Raw genomic sequence first — 12,698 nt, 5'->3', positions numbered from 1 at the left:
ATATATTATATATATAATACTTATATATATAATACTTCTTATGGTAAATAGCAGAAGATATAAAAAAAAAACAGTTTATTTTTTCGAAAATTTAATATTTTACTGACATATATCCCGAATTCCGTAGTAGATGTATCTATTCCGTATCTCGTTTTGTTATTATTTAAGTTTTTTTCTATCTATGGTTCATCGGTTTTTAACTAGCAACATTATCGGATTTCTGTAGAAAAATAATTTATGCATTAAATTAAATGAGAAAATATTTTGCAAAATATAATGCAAAAATAATTTAGGAAATACATTTTCTAATTTTAATATGACTTAAAAAATTAATATTTTATAATATAATTATGAGATATTATTAAATACATTGTAATTTAATAATAAAAATCTTTTGATTATAATAATATACATTTTATTTAATAAAAATCACAATAATCTAAATAAGAAATAAGCAAAAAATATCGTTATTTTATTTTATTTTTTCTATTTATATTTTAAAATTACTATTAATGATAAGTATTTCATTATTTTAATATTTCTTCGTAAGAATTATATTAGAATTAAAAAATGAATCGTTTTAAAAAATTATTCAGAACTAATATTATTTCATATTTTATAATATGATAATATAATTAATATAAATTTTATATAAAATTAATGTCAATTCGATAGGAAATTAATATTTAATTGAAATGAGATAATAAAATAGTAATTAACTAAAATTAATATAAATATGAGAATTTTTTTTATTATATCGTATCGATTCAATTCGTATGAATCAAATATCTATTGAATACAATCATTGTATAATCATAAACTGTTTTTCTTAATAATTTCAAAAATTTTATATAATAGTTATTAACAGTTATTTTTCAAATCATTTTAATTATTTATATAATACATGTATATTTATAATTAATAAGCATTGATATACATACTTAATTGTATTTTTTAATATATACTTTTGTAAATTTAATATTTCAATGTATGACTTATCAATCTTATCTGTGAATTCATATATTGTATTTTTTCGTTCTTATTATAAAACAAATATTTATTTAAAATAAATTAATCATTTATTTTTAATTCCTATATACACAAATATATTCTATATGTACAAATATTCGTTAAAATTTTAAATATAATAAAAATTAAAATATATTATCTAGTTCTGGTTATATAAATCTAAACGTACATATTTTATTTCTATTCAATAAAAATAATTAACTGAGAAAGGTATAATTTTATAAAATAAATTAGAAAATTAAAATTATTATTATTATTTATTACAATTTATTATTATAGTGATTTATAGATTAAACATAGTTAAATATAGAAGATAACCTCATATGTTTGTTGTGTAATTCTTACAAACTTTAAATGTTTTAAAAGTTTATCAAATATTTAAGTTTTCTCTCCTCTTCTCTTTTATAGTTATAAGAATATACACAATATTTTCTAAATATAAATTATAAAAATAACTAAATGATTTTAGCATACTTATAAGTGAATTTAATTTTTTGGGATATAACAATGGAATTATCGAAAGATACCATTGATGGTATTGCTAATATTTTAAATACAAATGTTATTACTGATGATAACTTCTCACAAATTTTAGAAACAGCTATTTCATGTATATATGAAAGTCCTTCAGAAATAAAATGTAAGTATTTGTTTTAACTTAATTATCAATTATTAATAAAGATAATTAACAAAGATATTTAAATTAAATTTTAGGCACTATAAAAACATCTGATTCAAAACCAATTTTAACAAAAAAAGCTTTTACTGATGTAGTATGCTTACTTGTAGAAGCTTCTCGACATGACTTAGATGAAGAAAGTTTAAGAAATTTTTTAAATCTCATATATATTGATGAAAAAAGAATTAGCAAATTATGTGAAATATATATTAACAATAAAACAACAATACAATCTCAATTGGAATTGATAGGCAATAATCCATCTCATATTATTGATATAGACTGGCATTTAGATTATTGTGTCAAGGTAATTGATCGGTCGAATAAAATACCGACCATTTCATTCAAAGATGTTTAATTCATTCTTATTTATGAAAATGATTTTCAGTTGGACACATGCGATTCACTTGGTGTTCCTCTTTATCATGTGAGACTTAGTACTAAAAAACATGAAACAATAAATTATGTAACATTTTCATGTACAATACAGCAATTGCAAGATTTAGTGTTTAAGCTCAAAGATGTTATTAGATATTCAGAAAAGCTTACTAATGTTTAGCTGTATTTTTAAGTTATTAGTTTACTTCATATAGTACAATTCATTTATATTTTTAAAGTTTCTTGGAATTATTGTTTTAACTACTTTTTTTTTACAATATATAAATTTCTATAAATGAAGCATAATTATCAACAATTTGATATTTGTATATTAACATTTACACAATAATTATTATAGTAATCGTTTAATAATAAACTCAATTTGTACGTATAAGTGTAGTGGTAAAATCTTATACAAATAACAGACCATGTAAAGTATAATCAACTATATTTTTATAATTAAAAGAACATCCTCTACTTCATGTAGTATTATTACTGTATTGATACCGCGCGCGCGTAGAGAGTATGCGCGCGTGCACACAACATACGTAGAACACGTACATAAATTTCAAAACAAACGACGATCAACGTTTTTATAAATAAAACAAATCTCGAAAACTTCGTTTAAACCATTTTGATTTAAACGATATTGAAATTTTCTTTACACAAAGATTATACACATACATTTTTCACTCGCTCACTCATTCAGGTACACCTTGTATACAAAAGAGTCGCGCGCGCACACAACTAATAACTTATTAAAAATACGTTGTTTTTTGCTCTACAATCAGGCATCTCTCTAAAAATTGCTTTCTCATATTAGACAAAAAATACTATTCGTTACGTTCCTTAATTCCTAAAAATATGTGTGTTAAATTATATTAATAATTGATAATTTTTTTATATCTAATATATGATATAGACTTTTTCGAATCATTATACACTATTTACAAGTAAATGTATCTAAAAAGAAAAAAAGATCGTCCAATATGAAAAATTTATCTATACATTAACTTTCTTTCTTTCCGGCACTTATTAAAATTAATAATGGACTTTTTATCCATGCGTGCTATTTTAATAATTCGGTGCGATGCGACACATCGATAATATTAACTAATTAAGCTGGAAAGAGAGAAATCACTTATAGTGTAATACTTTTTCTCATTTTTTAAATCATCTAACAACGATCTTGTTCTTGATTTCCTAACATTATTTCATATAAGATTATTGTGATAAGGCCTCGGACATTTTACTATAGTTGTTTTTTTTTTAAAAAAGAGAGTATGCAAAAAAAGAGCCAATCTCGAAAAACTGTATTCTGACTAAATCTACTTAGAACATTAGATTAATTCTCGAGGCTTTGGTTACATATTTAGTTGACTAAGACATATTCAGAAACAAATAATAATAGAATCTGTTCAAAAATATGATAAATAATGTAAACTAACAAACTGCGTGAAATTATATTATAAAAACTTTTGTCACATAAATATGATTAATAATACGCAGTACTTTTTCTATGTAATTTGTATACAATCCTTATATTGAATATAGTTTTGAATATATTTAGTCATTTTTTTTTCCTTCAAATTAAAGAAGTATTTCTATAATTATTACAATTTTTAGTCACAAAGTAAAAATTTAATATTGATGATACATTAAACATAATATTTTAATATGTTTAAAATTTTGTTTTGTGATTTAAAAATCGTAATAATTATTGAATTTGTTTCATAATAGTAATATGGAAAAATTTATCGGAAATATAAAGAATTACAATTTGATAAAATGTTTTATCTGAAATAAAATATCCAAATATTTTAATACAAAAACATAAATTTGTATATATATAATTGTTTAATACAAAATTTATGTTTTTGTTTTGTTATTTTGAGTTTCAGAATTGTTCTGTTGTTCCTCGGTTTTTTCACACTTCTCATTTTTGGGTTCTTCTATTTCTTCTTTTTCAATAATTTTTTCCGATATTTGTACCGTCTTTGTGTCATTTTTTTCATTTTGTTGTTCTGTAACTTTATCAATTGCTATTTCGTTTTTATTTTCACTAATGAGATCTCCATTAATTTGAGAAATTGATTTTTCTTTCTTTGTATTTATATTGTCAGTATTTTCATCCAATCGATCTTTTTCTGAATTTTGTCCTTTTGAAAGATATAAATTCTGTTCTTTACATTTTGTAACTTCTTTTTCCAATCGTTCTTTATTTTGATCTTGATCGCCAGTACCTAGTAAAGATGTTTCTAATTTATTCTTCGAATTAATAATCAATGTGTTTTTATTCTGTCCAATACTTGAACTTGGAGAAAGTGAAGTTGATTTAGAATTTCGAACTGTTTCTGTTGATATTTTAACAGTCTCTGTATTACAAAAATTTCCAGTCTTAGACAAATTAAATGCACTGACATCTTCCTGTGATGTATTTTCTGGAAGAAGCAGATTATTAGTCTCAAGAGATGTTGCAATTGTTTGTGTTTCAGATTTGACCAAGTTGTATGATGCAGGAGAAATTGCTGTTAAAGAGGTAGTTTTAGGTGATTTGGGTGAAGAATAAGTGCTTGGTGGTATTCTCTGAACTGTTGGAGGTTGTGAAACAGGAGAAAAACCAGTAGTTTGTGGAATATAACTAGATCGTTGATATAATTTATTAATTGAAGGAGGTAAATTACTATGGAAGGCACTGGGAGATGGAATTCCTATTGGTGAACGTATCAAAGGATTTGGAAATCTATTAGTATCTGGAAATGGTGGTGGAAAATGAGGATAAATTAATCCGGGATTCATATTTGGTGTTGGAGAGGGTATAAAAGGACTCGTAGAAAGCATATTTACTGGAGAATTTTTAGGAGATATTGATGAACCAGTACTTCTACAAATATCTCTTGAGAATGGAGGATTTGAATAATTCCTTGCACTAGGAGAATATGGAGGTGGTGAAACAATAGGTGAATTAACTGTTGAAACAATTGGAGATAAAGTTTTAGGATCTATCTTCATCATACTCAAATTTCCATTTTTGGAATTACTAGATGTATTTGTAGTTGTTGTTGATGTCATTGTTGATTGTTCTTTTTCTTTACATTCATTACCAATACCATATATTGGTTTCACTCCAGAAGCAGGATTGCCTAAATATCTTAACATGTTTCTTTTAAAAATCTTAGCAGGTTTAGATTGAATTGTTTTACTTCTTTCAAAAAGTACAGTTTGATGTAATTGATTTTGCGTTTCTTTACTTTGATTTTTAACTGCTACATAATTGTTTTTGGAAAGTGTAGGATTCCAGCATCTTGGAGGATCACGAAGAGTTTTATAACCCATTGCTTGACTTTGCTTTTTTGAGACAGAAAGAACTTTTTGTAAAGAATGCGATGTTACTATTAAAGAAGTAGTTACTGATGAAGTAGCTCTAACATTATCCTTTACATTTGAATAAATATTTTTACTTTCTGTTGTGATTGCATTGCTACTAGGTGAATAAATGGGTACATTTGGAATATTTGTATGTTGCTGATGCTTATTAGTAGAATCAATAGTAATTGCGGGTGAACCATTTTTTCTACCAATTTTTAATAAATCTGGAATATCAGATTTACTTTTTGCTTCTGTTTTGTTTTTTTCTTTAGAATTTTCTCCAATTTTAGCACAAATATCATTAATTTTTGAACCTGAAGCTCCAATTTTTGCACAAATTTCATTTAAATTAGAACCTTTCGTAATTAATTCATTTTTACGTATTGTTGGTTTCATTAAAGAAATTGGAATAGCATCAGGGCAAGGAGGCACTGAATATGTATTAGATATTTCTAAATTTGCTTTTGTAACGGATTCTTTTGAAGTACTTGTACTTGTACTTGGATAATTATTTTTTAAAGCAGAAGAAACATTCATAGAAGGTACAGCAAATGCTGAAGGACTTTCTGATGTAGATATTGAAGATGTAGATACTTCATTTGTAGAAACTGTAGCAGATAATTTTTGAGTTGTTGATGTTGTTAAACTTTTGAAAGAATGTTTTAACATTGTACTATTTACTAAATCCTGAACTGTATAAGGAAATGTAGATGGAGATTGACTTATCGTTGATGTAGAAACTGAATTAACTCCATTGCCAGTAGATGTAGATAGAGATGTTGAAAGATTTAAAGATGCGGTATTATTATTTGGTAATGGTTCAATCTGTGTATATGGTGATTTTTGAGAAAGAATATTTGTTTGTTCATTTATTTTTTGACAAGATTCAGTTAAAATTTGATCTGATATACTTGGTTTTTTTTCTAAAGTATTTTCTCCTTGAGAATGTTCTTCCTTCTGATCAATTGATTGCACATTTTTTACATTTGTTTCCGTTTCTTTTATTTCAGGATTAATTGAGGTATTTAAACAAGTTGATAAAATAGGTTCTACACTATCCTGTAATTCAGATACTGGTTTTTGTGATATGATTTTAGTACAATATGGAACTAACGATTTATTTATTGTAACTTCACAATTATTTGTCATAACTTGTTCTTTTGAAATATCAAAAGAATTTTTTAATTCTGTAGTTTTTAAGTTTTCTGTAATTTTTATGTCTGTCTTTTTAGACAGTTGTGATATAATTTTTTTATCTTTTGTAATTTTCTTTGAAGAAGCATTACTATTGCTAATTTGTCCACTTTTCGGTTGAAATTGCAATTTTACACTTAAAGCATTGATTTTTGATCCCGTATTTACAAATTTTACTTCATTTCTTGAATTTTGCTTAGAAGTTTCTACTTTTTCTGTAAGAATATTATTATTATTTTTTGATGATTCTTTTTGATCTTTATTTTCAATATTATTGTTTTTAATTTCATGTTCATTTATATATTGTGTCGTTTCTTGCAAATGATTTTTTTGCAAAATTATTTGATCTTCGATATTATTATTATTCGATTGATTTTTCGATTCTTCTTCATGTTTAGAATTTATCATATTTTCTATTTCTTTTGTCGACGTTTTTACAGATTCTATTTGATTAAAACTGTTTTGGTCATCAAATTCATTTAATTTGAAAGAAATATCAGATTCATTAATAGCTTGGTTATCTGAAGAGTGTTTATTTTCTTTACTGACTTCAGATATTTTATTTCTATCACCATTTTCTTCAATTATTGATGTATTTATTTCAACACTAGTAATAGGTTCTTCAACTCTTGTATTCTTTTTAAATTGTTGGTCCGTTATATCTGTAATACTCATTATACCAGTTTCAGAAATTTTTAACTGTACTTCTTTCCATTCTCTCTTTGTTGATTTTTCTTCTTTTGATTCAATAGAATCGATTCCAGCATGGAATAAAGAAGTTTTGTAATTGACATTGTCTTCTGAAAGTTTTATTCGTTTTGGAGAAGATTCAAATATTCTGTAACTTAAATGCAATGGCACTTTCTGAAATGAATATATAATAATCATATGAATAATAATATATAATATATAATATTTACAAAAAAAAATGTTTAAACTTTCAAACATTTTTAAAAAATAAATCTTTAATACTCACTCGCCTCCAATGATAAATATACATCACATCCATCAATGTATAATTACTACATAATGGTTCCTCTTTATACATAATATCCACTCGATGTGCATCAGTTAAGCCATACTTAGCTCGTATAAGTTTTTGTAAATGAAAAATAGTTACTGCAGCAGGACAACGTAAATACCGCCTTAACAAAGGTTTTACAGCTATTCCTTTAACATCCTTGGAAGGACTAAAGTATTCTAATGATAAACTAAGAGATTCATCTGGAGAATATATATGTGATTCAATTGGTTCTCCTCTTGCCTCTGGAGATGTTGCTTGAGTACATGCTTCAGGATGTTTCGAATAAAATTCTCTCCTACATCTCATTTCATCTGAAATGAGAATAAATATTTAAATTCAATAATCTATAATTATTTAAATATTTTTTCAATTTTTTCTCAAATTTGTGTATATACATTTTTTTATATAAAAATATATACATAATATGTTTCTATATTTAATATAGAAAAATAAAAAATAAAAACTTTTTTATATTAACATTTATATATATATTTTCTAAATTAAAAATTTTATCATTTATATTATTTTTTCCTTGAATTTTTCAATTAGTATTATAAATTTTTTCTATAATTATAATACTTACTTTGGTAACATCCAGGTACCAATTTATATACAATGTCCTGCAAAGTATGATCTGGACGAATATTGAGTAATGGTTTACTTTTATGCACCTGTACCTCACATATTGGACAATATTTATTGTTCTCCAGATACTTGACGATACAGCTCCTGCAAACTGTAGTGCGACGTTAATCGCCGCTTACATCAATATGTTGGAATCATCACTTAACCCTTTTGTAATGATGAAAGTATATTTATTCACCACAAACAAAAGGATTAGAAAAGCGACAGAAGAATACACGTACACGAATGTAAACACTCTATAATGGTAGTTGCATCAATGAAATATCCACCGCATAATTTACACGTCAGCTGATCGTTGAGTTTAGATAGCCGTAAACGATACCCTCCACTCTGACCTGACATCCTATAGTAAGTAAAATAAATTAATTATACATATTTAATTATTAATCAATGAAAATACCACACAAATTGCAACAATACAAACATTTTATATAACATACCATCAAACAAACAAAATAATTTTTCAGACAAGTTTAACAATTTGCACATTGAAAATATACTGAAATGAATTTTGAAACAATCATATTTAAATGTCACAATTAAGATATTAAACTTACGTGTTAAATGGCGAGAAAATTTTTTGTTTTATCTAATAATTGCCATTTGATTAAAGAAGTCAGGAAAGTTGGATCAGAACTCGAGATGATATTTCATGAATTCTCATAATGAGAAATTCATTAAAAAATCTGAGTAAGTCCAGCAAAAGCAAATCTCTTCCAACACAGAGAATGTTATCTGATTCTATAATTTTTCTAAATTTGAATTCATTTTTTTTTTTTTTTTTTTTTTTTTTTTTTTAATTTATTACAAAATATAATCCTAACAATTATATAGTCTCAGGACACAAAATGCGATATATTCTAATCGATTTATCTTAATGAATAAATTATAAAATCATGAAAATTATTCCGTGAAAATTTATCTTTTCCAAGAAATTTCATTTTAAATTTTTGCATTAAAATTTTGTATTAAAATAAATATTTTAGAAATGATTATGTTTATTAAATTGCAATAGCATAGCAATATAACATTGATCGAATTATATATCAATGGATTTGAATTTTTTTTTTTTAAATTATAGAAAATTAGTTTATGTTAACATAATCAATCATTTATATTAGATTGTTTAATTTTTTCGACTGACGTTTACACTAACATAAATTAATTTTCTTCAATTTCTTCAAGGTCGTTGAAATCCAATTGATTTCTTTCTCTTCATTTTTTCCATTTTATATATGTAACCACTTAAATCCATGAAAAAATAATTTTTTGAAATGATTATCAAAATTTTTTAAAATACAAAAGAAACATCAGTATTGGTTAGGCTAGATAAATATCTAGCCGTTGACAGGCGATTGGTAACGCACATACAAAATAATTTTTCAATGATTCAGATTAGAATCTGTCTCTTATATTTAGTTTTTCCTACAATTTTTTATAATTAAATTTGTTATATATAACAATTAGCTATATTTTTCTTAATAATAATATATCAATTTTCTAATACGTACCTTTATGACTACGTATGAACATATAGGTTAACTTTTTAATTTTTTGTTTCTTACAGAAAAAAATATATTTTTCCAAAAAAAGTTTTAGAATTTCATTATCTACTCGTCAAGAAGAATCGATTAATGTATCATATGTCGCATTTCGTGTCCCAAGACTATATTAGGAATGTTCCCATTGTAAAATAGGCCACGGTACCAGGAAAAACTTTGAAGACGACAGCAAAACAAAATGGTGGATAAACAATCATGCCAATGACATTTCTAAAAACATGAGTTATTTTTTAGGTTTTCAACCATATTTTAGAAAAAAATAGCTAAGAAAAATAAACAATAATTAAAATAAGTAAATTATAAAAAAACATATTTATTAGAAAATATTTCGAAAGATACAAATACTCTAGATAATTGTTATAGATTAACGGTATCATTCATCGATATGACTATTTTACTTTGTACGATTCAGAGATGGCATTATATATTATAGACATATTAATAAATATATAGGAATAATTTCTATAATCTCAATCCGGATTTGAAAAGGAAATCTTAGGAAAAAATTAGCAACAAATCATTATAATAATAAAAATATACTTTATTAAGTTTAACAAAAATGATATTGTTGAATGTTGAAAACAATATTGAGTAACATTACTATCTATGTTTTTAATATTCGAAGATCTTTGATTATTTTTTACTAAGAAAGAGTAATATTATTCGCAATGTGTAGTACTTTGATCTCTTGCAGCCTAATTGAATAATTTTTATTTTAGTTTTGATTCGTTAATTACTTTAATTATTCATAATTAAAATAATTATTTTATTACTATTTATTTATAAAAAACATTTTATTTTTAAAATTTTATTAAAAATATTATTATTTGTAAATGAATAATTAAATTTCAATAATCAATAATCCCTCTTAAATCAAATTGAAAAAGATCAACACATTATATTTTATTTTATATAATAATTTTATATAATATTTAACATATATATTAACATTAAAATTTAATAATTTAATAATTTAATGTTAAATTTTTTTTATTTTAATTCATTAAGATAATCTAAATCAATCTATGTTAATTATTAAAATGAAAACAAAAAAAAATGGTAAAATAACAATTTACTTTAAATACAAATCATAATAATAAATTTATCAATCTTTTTTATTAATATCTAAAACAAGAAAATTCTGGAGAAATCTGCAAAAAAGTAATAGTAATGATATTTAAAAATAGAAGTATGAAAGGAATAATAAATATTCCATTTTATTATATATTACATTATATTCTTCGATAAAGTATTTGCCTTATTCTAATAGTATATTGTAAATAGAATTTACTTATTATTTCTTCCATCTCTGTTTCTAAGTTTCACTACCATTATTACTTTCTTATGCTTTTTCAAATGATAGTTTTAATAATAAAATTTTGCGTGACAATTCTGATTGAAAGGTTATGTATTATAGTAAATAGGAATTTTGAGTATAATATAATTTTTTCTAAATAACTAGTTTAAATATATAAATTCTAGTTTAAATATACAAATTCTTTTTAATAGTTATGTTTAAATAATAATAAATATTGTAATAAATGTTGTTATAAGAAGTAAAAATAATATAAATATTCAAAATAATAAAAGAAATATATAAACTTCGGATTTAGGATTATTTTATTTTAACTATTTTAACTATATTAATTTAAGTTTTTTTAATATAAAGTAAGTTTAAATCATTTTTTAAATAAAAATGCAGCTTTTAAAATGATAATGAAGCATAAATTAATAAAAAAAAAAAAGATTTTTAATATTACGAAATATTAATATTAAATATTAATATAATGAAAAAAATAGCTGGTTTACAATAAATCTATATTATAAAAAAATTAATCCAATTAGTAACATTAAATTGATGTATTTCTTCATTGATTATTTTTAATAGAATCTTAAAATCTTTTAATTTTATAAGATATATTTTACATTATCATTTTTAATCTTATGAGATAAAATTTATAATTTATAATATAATAATAATTATTAATAATTTATAATCTTAAAAATTGAAGTTAAAACTTTTAGATCAATTAAAAATAAATATGGTGTAAATAAAAAAATTTAACTAAAAAAAGTAATAAGAACAATTCATAAAAAGCTGAATTAATTATATATTAATTGTATATTATTATAGAATATAAATTATATAATTAATTTTTATTAAATATTACAAGACATTATAAGTCAAATAAAGTAGAATATTAAAAAAAAATTACTCTTTCTTTCTCTCTCTCTCTCTCTCTTTCTCTATATATATATATATATATATATCAGTTATAATAATATGAATAATATATTACTATTACTAATAATACTAACTTATTGTATTATGTAATTGTTAAAAATTAAAATAAAATATAGAATAAGAATTTGAAAATTTTGATTTTAATTAATCATTAATCAATTGTATTATATAAAAAAGAAAAAAATAAAATAATTTATATATGTGTAGAAAATACATTATATTATACATACTATAATTGTAATGTATTTTTATTTGTGTAATTTATTATAACATACCTGTACTGCTAGAAGTAAACATTTCATGAAATTATAGAAAAACAATTCGAAACTAGTAATTTTTAGTAACTTGAACATCAAAGTGAAAGTTCAGACATTGTTGCCGAATGTCTATTCTCACTAAATCTATCTAAAGATTGTGATATAATGCAGGATTAGTGTACATTTATGATTTTATAAATTATAAATTCAATATTTAATTTAATTTTAAATTTATATAATTTTTATGTAATAAAATTTTATTTTATTATTTTTATTAAAATATGAATAGAATAGAAAAATTTATTTCAGATAATTT

General features: G+C 22.7%; 2 protein-coding genes and 1 long non-coding RNA gene across 7 annotated transcripts; 2 read left to right on the top strand and 1 right to left on the bottom strand.

Moving 5' to 3' along the window:
• The first annotated feature begins 1,153 nt into the window (after positions 1-1,153).
• On the top strand, positions 1,154-3,356 carry LOC102680136 (COMM domain-containing protein 3-like). Of its 2 annotated transcripts, XM_006620124.2 has the most exons (4): positions 1,154-1,239; positions 1,499-1,669; positions 1,744-2,015; positions 2,097-3,356. In XM_006620124.2, the coding sequence occupies exons 2-4, from the start codon at positions 1,537-1,539 to the stop codon at positions 2,265-2,267; spliced, it is 576 nt and encodes a 191-aa protein (XP_006620187.1). In that variant the 5' UTR covers positions 1,154-1,239; positions 1,499-1,536; the 3' UTR covers positions 2,268-3,356. The 2 variants fall into 2 exon arrangements, with proteins under 2 accessions (XP_006620187.1, XP_006620186.1); XM_006620123.2 differs by lacking the exon at positions 1,154-1,239 and having other exon boundaries at positions 1,458-1,669.
• LOC102680349 (GATA zinc finger domain-containing protein 7-like) lies at positions 2,518-10,151 on the bottom strand. 4 transcript variants are annotated; one of them, XM_006620125.2, is made up of 6 exons: positions 9,830-10,151; positions 8,876-9,070; positions 8,540-8,661; positions 8,257-8,409; positions 7,626-7,984; positions 2,518-7,513 (listed from the first exon to the last, which is right to left on the bottom strand). In XM_006620125.2, exons 3-6 carry the CDS (start codon positions 8,658-8,660, stop codon positions 3,956-3,958), a joined length of 4,191 nt encoding a protein of 1,396 aa, XP_006620188.1. In that variant the 5' UTR covers position 8,661; positions 8,876-9,070; positions 9,830-10,151; the 3' UTR covers positions 2,518-3,955. The 4 variants fall into 4 exon arrangements, with proteins under 4 accessions (XP_006620188.1, XP_006620189.1, XP_006620190.1 ...); XM_006620126.2 differs by having other exon boundaries at positions 8,876-9,059; XM_006620127.2 differs by having other exon boundaries at positions 10,026-10,150.
• LOC116186163 lies at positions 8,406-9,008 on the top strand. The gene is made up of 2 exons (XR_004151116.1): positions 8,406-8,666; positions 8,786-9,008. It is a non-coding gene; the product is annotated as an uncharacterized LOC116186163 (long non-coding RNA).
• Positions 10,152-12,698: the final 2,547 nt, after the last annotated feature.

Source organism: Apis dorsata, unplaced genomic scaffold, assembly GCF_000469605.1.
Source record: "Apis dorsata unplaced genomic scaffold, Apis dorsata 1.3 scaffold_483, whole genome shotgun sequence".
Lineage (NCBI taxonomy): Eukaryota > Metazoa > Arthropoda > Insecta > Hymenoptera > Apidae > Apis > Apis dorsata.
This window is presented reverse-complemented; position numbering and strand designations above follow the sequence as displayed.

Bases quoted from the DNA above. Each gene is read 5' to 3' on its own strand.
- LOC102680349 (XM_006620125.2), bottom strand. From the start codon at position 8,660: ATGTCAGGTCAGAGTGGAGGGTATCGTTTACGGCTATCTAAACTCAAC. The intron at 7,985-8,256 runs GTAAGTATTATA...TTCTCATTTCAG, and splicing joins GGTACCTGGATGTTACCAAA to ATGAAATGAGATGTAGGAGA. The intron at 7,514-7,625 runs GTGAGTATTAAA...TATTCATTTCAG, and splicing joins ATATTTATCATTGGAGGCGA to AAAGTGCCATTGCATTTAAG.
- LOC102680136 (XM_006620124.2), top strand. From the start codon at position 1,537: ATGGAATTATCGAAAGATACCATTGATGGTATTGCTAATATTTTAAAT. The intron at 1,670-1,743 runs GTAAGTATTTGT...ATTAAATTTTAG, and splicing joins AAGTCCTTCAGAAATAAAAT to GCACTATAAAAACATCTGAT. The intron at 2,016-2,096 runs GTAATTGATCGG...AATGATTTTCAG, and splicing joins ATTTAGATTATTGTGTCAAG to TTGGACACATGCGATTCACT.